This window comes from Plasmodium vivax, chromosome 3 (assembly GCF_000002415.2).
Source record: "Plasmodium vivax chromosome 3, whole genome shotgun sequence".
NCBI classification, from domain to species: Eukaryota; Apicomplexa; class Aconoidasida; order Haemosporida; family Plasmodiidae; genus Plasmodium; species Plasmodium vivax.
Window position 1 is genome coordinate 757651 of NC_009908.2, and position 16147 is coordinate 773797.

The window sequence follows — 16147 nt, forward strand, 5'->3', positions numbered from 1 at the left end:
GAGGAAACAAATGGGCGCAACATCACTATTTGGGCTAGGCGGCCAATCACTGTGTATTTTCCAGTTGGCTTTCCATCTAACGTTGTCATTTCGTTTGTCACTTTCGCTGCGTTGCATGGCCACCCTCCCACTTCTTCCCACCTACATGGGTTAATTTCACCCAGTTTAGCAGCCCCCTAAGATGGGAAAAAAAAAAAAAAAAAAATACGAACAACGGCGAGTGGTACACCCCTGCCTTTTTCTTCACAACACGTGAACAGCTGCGTTCACTTTAAAGTTTGTAAATCTCGTCAGGAAAAAAAAAAAAGAAAAAAAAAAGAGAAGACTCCCCATATGCTGTTCATTTGGCGAAGCACCCACGTTAAAAAAAAACTCGCTAGTTGCATTTTCCACAACTGCGATGAGGCTTTCGTGATCATGGCACATCATCAGAAAAGCGCTACTTCCTCTTCGTGCGCGCAGGTGCGTTTTGTGGCCAAAAAAAAGCACTCGTTTTTTGCTTGCAGAAGGGAGAGTAAGTGTAGTGTGCATGGGGGACAAAAAAATGCTAAAAATAAATGGGGAGGTGAGGGGGTTCATTGGGAAGCCATCGCGCAGGTAGGGCGGCACCAACTGCGTCATGAAGAAAAGCGTGTTGGTGCTACTCGCCTGGTCGTTCAGCGTGTCCGTTCAGCGTGACCGCCTATGTGACCGCCTACGTGGCCGCCTACGCACCCCTCACTTGCTCTTTTCATAATTCTGAAATATTTTGACAATGATGAACCAGCAAACGGTGAAGATGTTGTTGACGTGCTCGTAGTGGTTGGTGCCCAGGCACATGTCCACCAGGCGGATGTTCTTGAGCAGCAGGAGGATGTCTCTTTTTAGGTCCATGGGCAGTTTGTAAATATCGTTCCGTAGCTTGGCGCCGATCAGCGTGAGCCAGATGTTTTCCTTGACGAAACTGCACACGGGGGAAGCGGCGAGCGTAAATAGGCAGGTACGTGTAGGTAGAGATATGCACACGGGCAGGTATGCACATATTTGAAGCGCGTCGCCTGGAGAGCTCTCTTTGAGGGGGACGCGTCCGCCACCTCCACTCCTTGGGCGGCCTTTTTTTTTTTACACCTATGGGGACTTACTTAAACTTTTGCAAAGACACAGTTGGGCTGTCCACAAACAGCTCGAGCTCCTTCATGTTTTTTAAAACGTTAATGAATTCCGACGCGACGATTTTCCACTCGAAGAGTTTGCTAAGAAGGGTGGGGGGGGCGGCATTAGGGTTGTCACGCTGTTCAGCGTGCAGTGTGCAGTATGCACGTAAGTGAGCGTTTTGTTGGCTCTTTTTTGCTCTTTTTTGCTCTTTTTTTGCTTTTTTGGGGTGATTTTATTATTTTTTTTTTTTCCTCCCCGTGGCGCCTACTCATTGTCGTAGTATGTCCGGAGGAACTTGATCAGGTCGTTTATTTGGACTCCTTTGCTCGCAATGGTTCGCAGCCTGGGGGGGGTGTAGCGGTGTATGGCGGTGTGTATCGGTTCGTAGCGTTTCGTATCGGTTCGCATCGCTTCGCAGCGGTGCACGCGGGGGGCAAACTCACTGGTCGTAGTGCGGGCGGTAGATGCGCGGCCACTCGCTGGAGCAGCAGGGAGGAATGCCGTAGCCAAAGAAAAACGCCATAATATTTTTTAACTCGAAAAGGATAGCATTGTTAAAGTAATTCACATTGGAGCTGGCGAGAGAGACAATCAAGGATCTCAAAATAGAGTGAATGCATCGGACGATATATTTTATAAAACTCATTTGGATGAAATTCTTCTTCAGTTTATTTGTGTGTCTGACGTTTTTCAAAATGGTGATTAGCTTTATGTAGCCCACAATGCTGTATTTGTAAATATGGGCGTCCTTGGTCCCTTTTGACGTGGCCAACTGGGGGTGGGATTTTTGCTTCAAGGAGTTTGCCGCGTGTTCATCGGATGAGCGGCGTCCATCGGTTGAGTAGCATCCATCGGGGGGGTGGCTAAAAGGGCCCCCTTTGGCAGCGCCACTGAGGTAGTTAGCACCGCCAAGGTAATTAGCAGCACCGCCAAGGTAATTAGCAGCACCGCCAAGGTAGCCAGCTGCACCGCCGAGGCTCCCCTTCTCGAAGGCATTCACATCGCTCAAGCCGTAGAGCAAGAAGTAAAACTCGAAGGGGGAGTAGCTTCTCTTCTGGTAGTCCTTAAAATATTTGGAGAACATTTTCGAAAAGGGTAAAAAGAAGAAGGGGTGCTTCTGCTGGCATATGAGCAGCATGCTATACAGACTGCTCCACAGGAGCATTTCAAATTGGGCATCCTCATAGAGCTGAGCGATTTGGAGGCAGAACTGGAAGGCGCTGTAAATGTTAAGCACATGGCTGCATATGGTTTTCCTCTCCACGTAGTTTGTGTAGTTTGATACGAAGAGGTATTTTTCCTTTGTGGGGGTACTTGCAAACGAGTTGGGTCTCCATTTGGGAGGACACCCCTGGGTACCCCTCTCATCGTGAGAGTACTCCCCCTCACTGGTGTAGCGATAAAAAACCTGAAACAGACGGATGCTCCCCTGCAGAATCAAATGAATAATCGCTCTCACAATTTCGAGGCGAAACCAGTTTGCATTCCTCGCCGAAATGAAGTTACTCATGTTGAATCCGCTGCCCTTGGGGGAAACCTCACTGGGTAGGCACCGACAGAAATCAAAATGGTCCTTGTACTCCCAGTGCATCTTCCGTTTGAAGGCGTCCAGGATGCTTCTGTTCCTTCCTATGGTTCTAATGAGAATGATTATGACCCAATCTGAAATGGGCAAAAAGGGGGAAAGCTTCTTCAGCTGGTATATCAGAAATAGTACGTCTATTAGTTCCTCCACATATTCTTTTTTTTTTTTTTTTAATTTTAAAAAATTATTTTTCAATTTCTTCTCATCATGATTGTATATATGTATGTTGCAGAAGTCGTACGTGTGGTAGTTTTTTTTTTTATTTTTTTTGCAAAAGCTGTTATCGTGGCTGATTGCGCTGTGGGGGGGGTGACTCTGTGTGGCATTGGAGAGGTACTCGGAAAAGAGGCACTCCTTGTTGCTCATCGGGTTGTCTTTCGTTGGGCCGTATGGTACTCCGCTGAGGTGGCCGCTAATCGGGAGCGCCTCCCCTTTGAACCTTATGTTGCCAAGGCACTCCAGCACCATCTTGATGTCCTCCTCCTCTTCCCGCTGAATGAGGAGCTCCCTCTCGTACGTCACCTTTCTCGTCCGTTTCTGCTGCGCGGTTTTATACGAGTGGGGGGTACGGCGGCGTGGGAGGAGGATGCCCCCCTCCTCTTGGCACATTTCCTGCTGGTCCTGCGTCAGGGCGGCCATTCTCTCCACTACAAAGTCCATTTCGACTTCATCATGGGCACCTTCGGGGGGCGCGTCTTTGTTCACAACTGCAGAGTGGGACCCCCTGTGTGCTTCCCCCTGCTTGAGGCTGACGCTGTCGTAGCTCTTGCACAGGTCGTTCGTCGAGGGGGGGAAAATCAGGGGGAAGGACGTCGCGCAGGAGAGTTTGGACGCGTTGGCGTCTTCGCGCAGTTCCTCTGGGGGCTCCCCCTTTTGCGGGCACTTCCCCATCCGATTTGTCATACCCCCGCTTGGAGAGGCACCCTGGGGGGGCACCCCTTGAAAGGATGCCGCTATACCCCCCTGCGAGTGCGCCGCTACCCCCCCCTGCGCGTCACTCACCAAGTGGTACCTCTCACTGAGGTTAAGGGAGTAGACAAAATTGGCGCACTTGTTCGCAAAAAAAAAAAGAATAATTTTGGGCGTCCTATTATTCCTGTTCCTTAACAAAGACATGGCAACATAGAAAGCATGCATGAACCTCTTCTGATTCAAATCGTTCCCATAAAACTCGTCGGCATAATCCAAAAAAAGGTTTTGAATAATCTTCTGCGTGCATAGGTACCTATTATGAATGAAGCAGAGGGAGTAGACGCATCTAACCTTTACCATGTAATGGAGGTACGTGGCCGTTATAGACTTGTAAAGACATTTGATCACTTCTACGTTGATGGGGATGTTTGCAATGGATATTTTTCTGCTCCATTTTTTTTTATAATTCTTTTGTTTCTTGTAACTAGACGATGAGTAGTTACGTTCTGATGCGTTTGCATCTTCATTCAAGTCGTCGATAGTGGAGGTGGAAAAGTTACAGTCCAGCACATCCGTCTCGCTTCCAGAGCTGCTGCTATGACTTGACAGCCTTTCCATTTTGAGCAAATCATTTTGGTCCTCGTTCACCAGATTGGCGTTGATCTTCTCCTTCATGGGAGCTTCATCATTTCTGGCGATGCGGGCCAGATGGCTGCTCCTCCTTTTTTCATATTTGCCACTGCTAGGCAGGTTGGGCAGCTCCAACCCCGCGTCCTCTTCTTCCTCCTCCTCCTCCCCCGCTGCGTAACTTGCATAGTCGGCATTCACGATGTTGTTCATTAGCCCCTTCGAGCTGTGGTGGGCCCCCACGTTCTTCTCATTCGCCATACTGTTGGAAGTGACTTCCCTCTCCAGCATGCGATTCTTGTGTGGGGGGTTTTCCTGCCCATGCGCAACGTCATAGCTATCGTTTAGCAGTTGGCTATCTAGAGTGGCCCCAGATGCAACATTGAATGGGAGAGTCCCCAAGTGGAAGTCATTTTTTTTGTGCTTGCCACTTTTGTTTGTGCTGAGCACCGATTGGATGAACTGCATGGAGTCTTCTCCGATGTTCTCTCCACCATTTGCGGTGCTATGTGGTGGGTTGGTCCCCGAGTTGGAGGCCCCAACCCCATGGGAGTGCATATTTATGCCGAGTGTGCCATCTGGATGGGTGCCTTGATCGGTCTTATAGTCCACCTGCCCCGCTACTCCTCCTGATGCGGCTGTTACGCCCCCTGTCACCGCTACTACCGCTGAGGCTGCCCCACCGCCCGCTACATTCCTCTGGAGGAAAAAGAAGGGGATGAAGGCCAAGGCGAAGGAGGACTCGAGCTGCGCGAACACATTGTTGTCGTTGAACAGCTGCTGAATCCACATGCTGGCACTCTGCGTTCTTCTAATTCTCCCCAAAATGGAAAAGTCATTATCGATGCGAATCCAAAGCAGGGGAATTTTCCCTTTGCTACAAATTTTTGCCACTAATTTCCTGTTGTCTAGACACATCAAAGACTTGTCCTTCTTCAGGACCTTCTGCTTGCAATACTCAATCATGTGTTTATCACTTTCATTTGTAATTCCAATGAACTTGACCGTTTCGTTCGTGTAGCTTTCCATCGCATCGATTGGGTTTCTACTAACGTATTCTTCATGCTTTGACATATATATGGCCTCATGTTTAAAGGCGACCTTTTTCCTTCCCTTTTCGGGTCTGGCGTTTACACTGAATCGCGTCGGAGTGACGTTGTCCAGCAGATTCTTTTTAACAACTCTCACCCCGTCATCCTCCACAATTTCGATTTTTAATAAGCAGAAGAAAAATTTATTTTCGTCCACGGAGATGGGCATGTTGTTGGCCACATAGGGGTTGAGGTAGTTCTCCGCGTACAGCTTGTTGTTCAGGAGGAGATCCCTCAGGCTTTTTATCTTTTCTTTGCTTTTCTTCATTTTTCGCTTTTCCCTTTTTTTTTTCTTTTCCTTCTTCGATTCGCCTCCGCCGGGTGGGTCCCCCGCGTGGCTGGCAGCGGGGTCCGCCTCTCCATCAACGGTTACATCCACCGCCGCGTCATCCGCTACGTCGTTTATCCCATCTGCGTGCCCCCCTTGGGCCTTCCCCACTGACACCCCCTCATTCGCGATGGAGTCGAACGGCGGGGCGGTTACTCCCCCCTCCAGCATGCCCCCTGCGTAGAGGTAGTCAAAATTTAAGCTAGTGGTGCTCTCGAGGGTGCCGTACGGCGGGTGATTAAAGCCATCCACGTCGCCGCCGTACCCCCCCCGCAGTGCTTCCTCCTCGTCGGCGTTTACCCCACCGCTCGGCACACCTGTCGCCCCCTCCGCTTGGTTCATGCTCCCCATGTTTTCCACGTTTTCCACACTTTCCACGTTTTGTGCGCCCTCCAAATTTTCCACCATTTGTATACCCCCCATTTTGTGCATTTTTTTCCTCCTCTTTGCCTTCCTGTGCCTGTGCCGAGCCTCGTCGTGGCGACTCCCCCCGTGTGTGTCCTTTTTTTTCTCCTTTTTTTTCCTCTCCTTTTTCTGCTTCTTCCTCCCTTGTTTGTCCGCAAGGAGCTTGCCCCCCACGTGGTCCCCCTGGCCGAAAATGTCGATTTCGTTTTCCTCCTTGGCATCCAGCACAGGAGCAGTAGCGCGCATTAGGAGCTTCTTCTTCTTTTGAATTTTGCTTAGTAGGTGCAAATAATAAAACAAGCGAAGGGTCGTTTTCCACTGCGGGTATATGCAACTGGTGTGGAAGGGAGTTGTGCTGTTGTACTCATGGATGTGATGCTTGTCCACGCACAACTCACTTAGCTTTTTCAAATTACAATTTTTAAACTTCTGATAGGCGATGATATTATTGTGGAGGTTTCCTTTCCCAGTGGTCAGGGCGAGGTCATCTGACCCTACGTAGCCAAAGCCCAGATAGAAGTTGCCATCCCTTGCGATGAGTTCTAAGCTATCATAATTAGAGTAGGGCAAATTGATTATCTCTTTTTTTTTTTTTAGAAAATAATTTCTAGAAATCTTTAATCGTCTGTTTATCTTTTCTGCTCTGATTAGGTCGTCCACGGTTGTTTGTTCCCTATTGGATTTTTTTTTTTTTTTTTTTTTCTTTTTCCCCTTCTCGTGACGCTTTCTCTTCTTCGACTTCCTTTTTTTGGAGACGTCTCTCTGCGCAAGGGGTTCGTCAATGAGGGGCACTTCACCATCCGCGGTTCCTCCGTAAAGAGCGCCCCCCGTTTGGTCTTTACACGTGTCCCCTTCGGTGGCGCCTTCCGTGTGCCGCTTTGCAACTAACCAATTGGACTCGTTTTCACTCTGCAGGGGGGTTGCGCCTGCCCCTTCACCCAGTGCCTGTTCCTCCCTCTTGGGGACATACCCGACGGGGTTTCTCCCTATGGTATCTTTGCTACTCTGCGTGGTGCCAATCTGGCCAGGAAGCGCCATCTTCCTGAGCGTGGCTCTCGGGAGGAAGGCAAAACTTTTACGCTTCCTCCTCATGACGTGTCTTTTTAGCAACTCGTTGGCCTTCCGGCTGAGCAGGTCCTCCCGATATTCGTAGAAGTGGTCTATCTGGAGGTTTTTTTTTTCCTTTAAAAATGAGAGGAACTGTTTCTCTAAATTGTGGTGAAAGTAATCACTTGGGGACCCCTTTTCGGAGAGCTTATCGTAGTAGATTCGGTCTAGGTAATTCTGCATGATCATTTTGTTCCTCCTACTGTTGTGCTTCCCCCCATGTGTGCTGCTCTTCCAATCGATGTGCTTGTTCAGCTCCAGGAGGTTATACACACTGGTGGACGCCATCTCTGCAAGGAAGTAGTCCGAGTGGAAATTCTCATTCACGAAATTGAAGGGGTTAATGGAGTTTTGGCTCACCAGGAAATTGAAGCTGTCCATGGAGGTCCCCTTTCTCTGTAGGTGCACGTTGAATGTAAGGATGTACTGGCAGACCCCGTAGCCCTTAATATACGTTTGGAGGAATTGCGAGAAATATTTTTCCAGCAGCTGGTACTGCTCGTGCTCGTCTGACCTGAGTTCGCTGGAGTTGGCGTGCAAATCGATCCTCTTCATTTTGAACTTGTTCTTGGGGAGCTGCTTGTAGCTCTCGATGTACCTGCGCGTGCACTCGGCGAGGACCTGCAGTGTGGCGGGATCGGCGCGGTGGGATCAGCGTGGTGGGATCAACGTGGTGGAATCAACGCGGTGGGATCAACGCGGTGGGATGCAGTCGGCACGAATTGGCCGCCTCGAATGGATAGCGGCGCACACTGCAGTGACGCGCACACCGCTCGCTATGGCCGCCTCGAATGGATAGCGGCGCACACTGCAGTGACGCGCACACCTCTGGCCGTGGCCGCCTCACCTGCTTCCAAAACTTGGACGAGCTGATCACCCGCCCCTTCCGCTTGAGGTAGGAAAAGAAAAGCCCAAAGCAGTACTGCTGAATGGTGGCACAGAAGGAGAAGCTCTTCAGTATGTTAAAAAATATTCGGACGCAGAGGAACGCTTTGAGGAAGAACAGGCTGTTCAGCGCATAGGGGGATCGGCCGTGGGTGGGGAAACTCTCCCCCGTGGGTGGAACGTTAGAGTGGGGTGAGACCATCCCGGCAGGCATCTTCCGCACTTGAGTCGACGTAAAGGACTTCCCCCTCTCCTTACCACAATGGTAAAACAAATTCACATCACCGAAGAGCTCCACAAGAGAGCAGTACCTCTCCCTAAGCTCATAAAAAATGACATTCATTTCGATCGTCCCGAAGATTTGCTCCAAGTACTTTTGCAGGACTAGGCACTTGAGCATAAGCACCAGGTGAACACTCTCATCCTTCACTACATCCGCGTAGTGGTCAAAGCAAAGGGAGAGCAGCCCCTCGGCCATAACGATTTTGTAACTATACAGACTTATGTTAAAAAGGGTGTCATACAGTGAGTGCAAAATCTGCGTGGAGAAGACGATTACATTTCCAAAGATAAAATACTTATTGTTGCCTAGAAAAACATAAGGCTCCGATAGCTTTGCATTTAATAAGTTGCTGTTGGCAAACAGGCTGTAGCCATTCTTCATGTCATCGTAGATGTGCGCACTGATGGAAGATTCGATGCTTTCAGACGAGGGGTAGTGCTCCAAGTTTAAAAAGGATAGAGGGAGAAATAAAATTGTAACATTGTCGAAGGGGAAGCTTTCTTTGCTCATTTCGAGAAATGCCCTCAGTACGTATCCCACGTGGTAGCTGGAGTGCACCATTTCGTCTTTGTAATTTTTTACGGTGAAAATGAATATGTTTGGCACGACTTTGTCCTTCACCCGTTCGTAGTAGCTGCGCCACTCCTTCTTGGGGACGCCCTTTTCGCGGTACTCGCTCGTGGGCGGCGCGCCCCCCTGATCCGGGGCGGTAGCAGCGGTTGCACCATTACTGTTAACACCGTCCGGGTTGTTAGCGGCGCCCGCGTTGTTAGCGGCGCCCGCGTTGTTAGCGGCGCCCGCGTTGTTCGCAGCGTCCGTGTTGTTCGCAGCATCCGCGTTGGTCACGCTATTCGCGCCATTCGCACCAATCGCTTTATTCACACCCATCGCGTTGTTCGCACCCATCGCGCCCTCGCTGCTCCCCTCCGAGTCGACGTAGTACCGCCTAGTGGAGGACCTCCGCTTGGGCTTTCCCCCCGAGGAGAGGTTCTCCCTGGAGGGTGGCACGGCACCCTCGGCCAGCCTATCCGTTCTGCCAAAGGCACCTCCCCCCCCTTTGCCCTTGGCTTTCCCATACTGATCCACCGAATAGGACTTATTACTCCTCAACCCCACCTCCGTTTTGTATAAAAAGTCGTAATTTATTTGGTGGAAATCTTTAAAGTTTAAATTATTTAAGTGAAGGAAATCGAACCTACCAGCATAGAGAGAGATCTGATGGGGAGCCAATTTGCCATGCCGGCTGCTAGTCTTGTAAAGAAAGAAATTTACATTGCCCACATCGTACACATTTATTAAGCTATTGGACGATATAACCACGTAGGGCTTTTCAATTTTGAAGAGGAGTCCCCAAGAGCATCTCCCATAAATGTTACCCATTTTTGACAAAGTTGGGAACCAAGTGCTGTTACATGCATAGTTTTGCAAACCTACCAGTAAGTTTTCACTCCTATTGAAATATAAATTGTTACGGGAGGAGGACAAATTGAATAGGGAAAAGGTTAAACTTATTTCTATTAAAATTTTTATGTGGTATTCTCCCTTCCTCTTCACTGTGACTGTTTCTCCTTGGCAAAAATTTTTCCAGTTGTTGCAATTTTTTTCCTTTTCCTTATTCCATATATCGTCTTCTATCACTATGAACATGTAGTTGCTCCCCTTGAGGTGATTCTCCTCTGTGTATTTGTTTAGAGAAACGAGGTCTAGGATGTTTGGGATGTGTTTGCTCTTGTGATTGTCATCGGCATATCTGTGGTCTTCCTCCCCTTCCGCTTCTGCCTTCCTCTTCGTTTTGCCTTTTTCATGGGGCACTTCTCCTGTTGGGTCGTTCCCCCCTTCGGCGTCTTCCCAGGGGGGGGATCCACAACCCTGGGCGACTTCTCCATCTACGTTACTGCGCCCATTCGAGTTGGCAAAATTGACTTGCTTCAACTTCAGCTTCAACTTTAAGTTTTCCTTCTTTTCTGTTTCTTCGTCTGTTGCTATGCTGTTTGGGGGTCCCCTCCTTTCCGCCTCTGCGTCTTGGCCCGGGTTCTCGCTGTGCCCCGTCGGTTGTTGCAGGTTATGATGGGAGTGCAGATCCTGCTGATCCTGCTGATCCTGCTGCTCACACCGCTCACGCTGCTCACACCGCTCATGCTTCCGATGGGCGTCCCCCTCAACGTAGGGCTCGCCGCCATGCCCCATGCTGCTATACACGATGTAGTAGCTCTCCCGTTCGCGCCCATTCACTTTAACATCCTGGTAGGCACTCGAGTTGATGTTGTGTGGCATTTCAAGGACGACGAATATTTTCTTTTCCTTTTTTCTCTTCATAAATTTGGCGTAGGCTTTGTCCTCCAGCAGGGGGACGTCCCGCGGGGCCTCCTCCTGGGGCTCTGCCCCGTTTGGCGCGGCGTGTTTGGAGTGCCTCCGGTGTTTGCCATGTTTTCCGTGCTTTCGATGCTTTTTATTTTTTCCGTGCTTGCTGTGTTTTTCATGTTTGCCATGATTGCCATGATCGCCATGATTGCCATGTTTGCCATGATTGCCATGTTTGCCATGCTGGCTGTGCCTCCCCTCTCCTCCGTGCTCCTCACCCTCCCCGTAGGCGGCGAACGCAGCGGGGCTGGGTGTTTCAGCCAGGTTGGGGGATGCCTCCTGTTTGGACCTCTCCTCCTCGTCACCTCTTCTCCCCTCCGTGGTTTCGCCATCCCCTGCATCTACGGCGTCCCCCCCTTCACCTTCCCCCTGCACCTCTTCGTCCTCCTCTTCTTCTTCCACCACTTGATCATCACCCCCTTCACAGCTGTCTGCGTCGCTCCTAATCCGCACTTTGCTAATGTCATAGTTGGCCTTGGCAAAATCTTCCTCATCGTAGAGGTAATAAATGGGCATGTACATGGCCAGCGTCATGGTGGTGCTCCCTTCGATCCTCTCATTGTGCATGTCGATGCTGACCGAGAGGTCCTGCTTCTTCAGTGCGAAGTGGTAGTCCATGTTTTTTTTTGCTTCGTCCGTTCGTTCGTTGTTTGTCGGTTAGGAGCGCACACATGAGCGGGGGTGCAGGTGCGTACAAACAGATGGGCACGTAGATGTGCACATGGCTGTCTCGTCACCGAAGCCTACAAGGGGGGGAAGGCCCTAGCCCGGTCGCTTCTTAGCTTCTTCAGTGAGGAAAAGCGAAAATGAAGGCTGTTCCGAAGGGGATGTCGTTCCAGGTTGTAGCTTTCGGTGCGGCTTTCTACACAGCTTGCGATGTGACTTCTCTCGTCTGTTCGATTGGGAGAGAGCACAGACGGGTAAATGTGCACCCCTTATTTGCGAGGGGCCCCCGTGTGGAAGCTGATTCCGAGGAACATTAAGCGCCCCTTCTGTGCCCCCCCCTCTTTCACCGCGTCAAACTCGGGGGGAAGCGCATCTGCCCTTTACGAGCGGCGGAACAAAGCAAAATATGTGGCTCTTCGGATTGGCCCCTTTCCGTATTCTACTCGCCTACCATGCAAGTGTAGAATGAAGGGGTGCGTGGAGGTGGGAGCTTTTGCTAAAAGCCCCTTTAGCGCCCTTCCCCCCAGTCTATTTGTTCATTTGTCAGGTTTTTAAGCAGGCCGCGAATAAAGCGGCTACTCGGTGACACTTAAAAAAAAAAAAAAAAATCTTCTACGCTTCTCGTTTGCAACTTCTTCGTTCGAAATTGTAAGAAGCGTCACTGCTAGCGGGAAGAAAGAAGTAAAACTGTTCAGTTAAAAAATAAATGCAATCAAAATGTGATGACATGAGTCATCTTCCTTGGTACTGTAAAAGTGGGGAAAAAAAAAAAAAAAAAAAAAAAAGCCAAATGTGGTGCGATGGATTGACGTTAAAGCGTTACAGGGAAAAAGGCAATTTTTCTCTTAGGGATTTTTTTTTTTTTTTTTCTCATACAGGGGGGCGAATTGTATTTGCATGATGCTCCGTTCACTTTACTTGAGAGGCGTATTCAACGAGCCAGTCGCTACATCACACGTCGAACAGTGCAACACCGTAAGGTGTTATCTACCCCAGAAAAGGAAATCAGCTGGGGTATGTAGCCCCTTTACGTGTGAGCAAAGACCCTACATATTATATATGCATGTACGTATATGTATGTATGCATGATGCTACTCCCTATCCGGGGGCAACCCCCGCATGTGCAGCCCGACGCAACAGAAGGCATCGCATCAGTTGTGACGAGGGGACACTTCACAGGATACATCCATCTGACGATGCGTCCATTTCTCCGCCTTATGCCCTCCCATGCCTATGAACACCTTCGTAGTCGCAAAAGTTGGCCGCCAACGACACACCTACCCGAAGTATATTTTAAAAAGGGAAAATCCGCGGACCAAAAGAGGGGCATGATAAAATCAAATACCAAAAAAAAAAAAAATAAATAATAAATAAAAAGAGGGGTGGACAGGGGCAGGAAAAAGAAAACTATCATTTTGTTAACCCTCCTGTGACGAAAAAAACACAACGCTGCTGTAACGCGGCGAAAGTCTGCACACTTATCTGGGAAAGCAAAACGTTAATTGATCTAGTGGGAATAAGACGTTACTTCCTTCGTGCCTACCTTGTGAATTATTGCTAGCGCCTACTTTATGGTGACCCATCTTCATTCAGCAGCAGCCAACGTGTCCCTTCTTCGTTTAGTATTTCGGCCCTCTTTATAAGGTCCTACGGAAGGGGGGGAAATGAATGACGGTGTTTGTGTGTGGGGGGGGTAGCGATGTGTATGAAATATGAGCTACCGGAGGGGAGGGGGGAACATTTCCTTCGCGGCTCCTCATAAAGCAGCGCTTTGTGACTTTTCTTCATCGCTAGTGTATCCCCCTTTTTCCTCTGTTTGCACAGCAAAAAAAAAAACGTGGGTATATTCCCCTAGGCTCACGGATGCACATGTAGTTGATTACCCCCCGGTGCTTGCTCACGCCGCCGTATGCCACCAACTGGTTGTTCCAAACAAAGACGACAAAGTTCGAACGCGAGAAGTTTAAGCTGGGTCCTCCCGTCCATTCGCCCGTCTGGAAATCATATATTTCGACAGAGCTGAGGTCCTTCACGCCAGTCGATCCGCCTTGAAGGGAAGAGAAAGAAAGAAAAAAAAAAAAAAAAAAAAGGCATAAATGAAAACGTTCAGTTGGGCCACTCCCAAATGGGAGCTACAAATTGGAAGGGAAGTAATCAACCATATGCGGGAAATGCAGACTATGGTTGATAAGAAACGCCCTTATCGTGACATACACTTTATATAACTGTAAGAAATGGATCCCCCACCGGGCATGTCCACACCAAATGTGACCCTTCTTACATACCTATGGCATACAGCTTGTCCTGAAACACCACCGTCGCAAGGCCGAGGCGCGCCTGCTTTAAAGGCTTACCCATAATCCACTTCATTTTTTTGTCCTTCAAATTTAGCATCTCCATACTTTTGTGCACCTTGCCATAGTCCCCAATTCCGTCCTTTCCCCCAAGCACAAAAATTATATTTTTAAAGATGGTTGCACTAGCAGAGTGTCTGACGCAGTTCAGAGGGGGGAGGGACCTCCACGAATTTATTTTGCTATCATAGTATTCTACACTGTTTAAAATGTGGTGATTGCCTTCCCCTCCTAAAATGAAAAGGTCATCATCTTCCGTACATACTCCACAAAAATTGGATCTTGGAAAATGCATGAGGTTTATTTGTTTCCATGTCTGTTTGTCTGCACAGAATTTTTCAACCAGTCCGTATTTTTTTTTCCCGTCACATCCCCCTATGGCGAGGATTTCCCCATTTTTGGTCAAACATAAAAAGTGGCCGTTTCTCAGAGAGGGCAATTTTTTTATTTTCATTTTTACTGTGTAGTTTTTATCCTTATCGGTGGAGATGTGCGTGGGTATGTGCGCGGATGTGTGAGCGGATATGTGCATGGATATGAGTTCACTGTTGGAGAGGATTGTTTTTTTGGAGTCACTCAGCACGTAGGCGTACACGAGGTGCACTTCTCCGTTCGCGTTCGCCCCGTTCACGTAGCGGTTGCTTTTTCCCTCCAGAGTGATTTGCTGAGGGTTCACCTTGACGCTGTCTGCTCCATTTGCGTCGCCACCATCCTTGCTTACCACTTGGATGCTATTCTCTCTGAGGGGGCTTTTGCCGCGTCTGTTGCTTGTCCCGTTGGTGGCGAAATTTGTGGGATGGAAATTTTCTTCATTATTCAATGCCTTCTCGTTATCGTCCTCGCCAATTTTGTTCTTCTCGTTTTTTAATAAGTCCGCTTTGTTTAAGCAGTCGTCCGGAAGAGCCTTGCTCAAAACATCCATTCTGTAGGTTGAGGAATTTAATGCAGTGGGGGCAGGACAAGCTCCACGTACATACACAGGCGCTTGTATGGATGTGTACACGTGCGGTTACGTGTGCTGGTTAAAAAAAAAGGACGCCTTGAGAGAAGCAACACGTAATGCGGGAAATGTAATGGCAATATGATGATGTTTTGTTTCAACGGGAGGGAAAAAAAACATGTGCGAATTGAACCGCGAGAGTGAGGTAGCAGTAAACGATGCGTGGATACCTCAAATAACAAAAAGGAATTGAAAAAGTAGTGCATTCTGTGTTTTGCAAAAAAAAAAAAACCTTAAAATTAAAAAAAAAAAAAAAAAAGTGCTACTATATGTGAGGAACAAAACGTGAGGGGAAAAAACCATGTAGGACATAGCCGTTCATTTTTGTTCATAAAAAAAACATCAAATGTGCAAATATGCGAACATATTCCTCCATGCGAATGTACAAAATAAAAAAGGAACCTCCCCCTTTTGGCATATATTGAAGTTTCTTGGGAAACGTAATTTCTTTGCTTTTTGTCCCAACGCTCAGGAACCGTCTGTGCAACCAAGTCGCTCCACTTGTAGAGGTGAATTTTTAGTGGTCGGAGGGTGGCTCCCCACAATCGCAATCGTTTTTTTTTCCCTTGTGGGACGTAATTTCGAGGATACGCAAACCAAGCTAAGGTGAAGTTAACATTGTTGAGAAAAACAAAACGGGAAATGCTTCCTCGAAAAAATCTACTTAACAGCGACGTTTTCCTTATGTCACCTTTTCGGGAACGTCGAAAAGGGGCAAAGGGTTTTATTTTTTTAATTTTTTTTTTTGATACATTTTCTTTTTTTTCTCTTTCACGGAAGTGACCCCCCCTTCACGCGCATGGGTACAAATGTAACTTTGAAATGTGGATAAAATGAAGTGCGATGGGTGTATACAAGAAGAAAAAAAAAATATATCAAAACACATGGGCAGGCGTGTAGATATTCATTCCCACACATGTGTGCAACTGGTTGATGGGGGTTCCACACCACTTGGAATTTATTACAAAATTGGCGATACTATTAATTGGGCGTATGACAAAATATGTTCTTAGCAAAAATCACCATTTTGAAGTAGCACGACTGTAATTGTCGACTGGGCGATTTGCTTCACTCATATTTCCCATTTTTTGGAAAATGACAATGTACACATGTAACCCATTGTTTAAAAGCTTATCATTCTTCACATGTGTCTGTCTTTCTTGATAGTGGCGTACAGCTCGATTGTAGTTCCCTTTTGACAAGACCGTTAAGGCATAGACATGTTCTGCAAGCGGTAAAGGTGGAACCGTTCGATCGGAGGGGAAAAAACGACGGGATTAACATTGTGGTAGGGTTTAAAAAGCGAGGGATATTTTTTCATTATTCTACAGTTTTTCGCATTAATGTGGATACATACTTGTATGCGATGTGGGTTAAGAGGGAAAAAAATGCTTTACTGCTGTGCGAAT

General features: G+C 48.1%; 2 protein-coding genes across 2 annotated transcripts; both read right to left on the reverse strand.

The window, feature by feature from the left end:
* Nucleotides 1-717: 717 nt before the first annotated feature.
* On the reverse strand, nucleotides 718-12145 carry PVX_096110 (hypothetical protein, conserved; the record flags this gene model as incomplete). Its single annotated transcript, XM_001612728.1, has 5 exons — nucleotides 8037-12145; nucleotides 1578-7810; nucleotides 1403-1477; nucleotides 1122-1232; nucleotides 718-943 (listed from the first exon to the last, which is right to left on the reverse strand). Exons 1-5 carry the CDS (start codon nucleotides 11334-11336, stop codon nucleotides 718-720), a joined length of 9945 nt encoding a protein of 3314 aa, XP_001612778.1. The 5' UTR covers nucleotides 11337-12145.
* Nucleotides 12146-12953: 808 nt separating this feature from the next.
* On the reverse strand, nucleotides 12954-14660 carry PVX_096105 (kelch domain-containing protein; the record flags this gene model as incomplete). Its single annotated transcript, XM_001612727.1, has 3 exons — nucleotides 12954-13031; nucleotides 13268-13431; nucleotides 13670-14660. 3 exons carry the CDS (start codon nucleotides 14658-14660, stop codon nucleotides 12954-12956), a joined length of 1233 nt encoding a protein of 410 aa, XP_001612777.1.
* Nucleotides 14661-16147: the final 1487 nt, after the last annotated feature.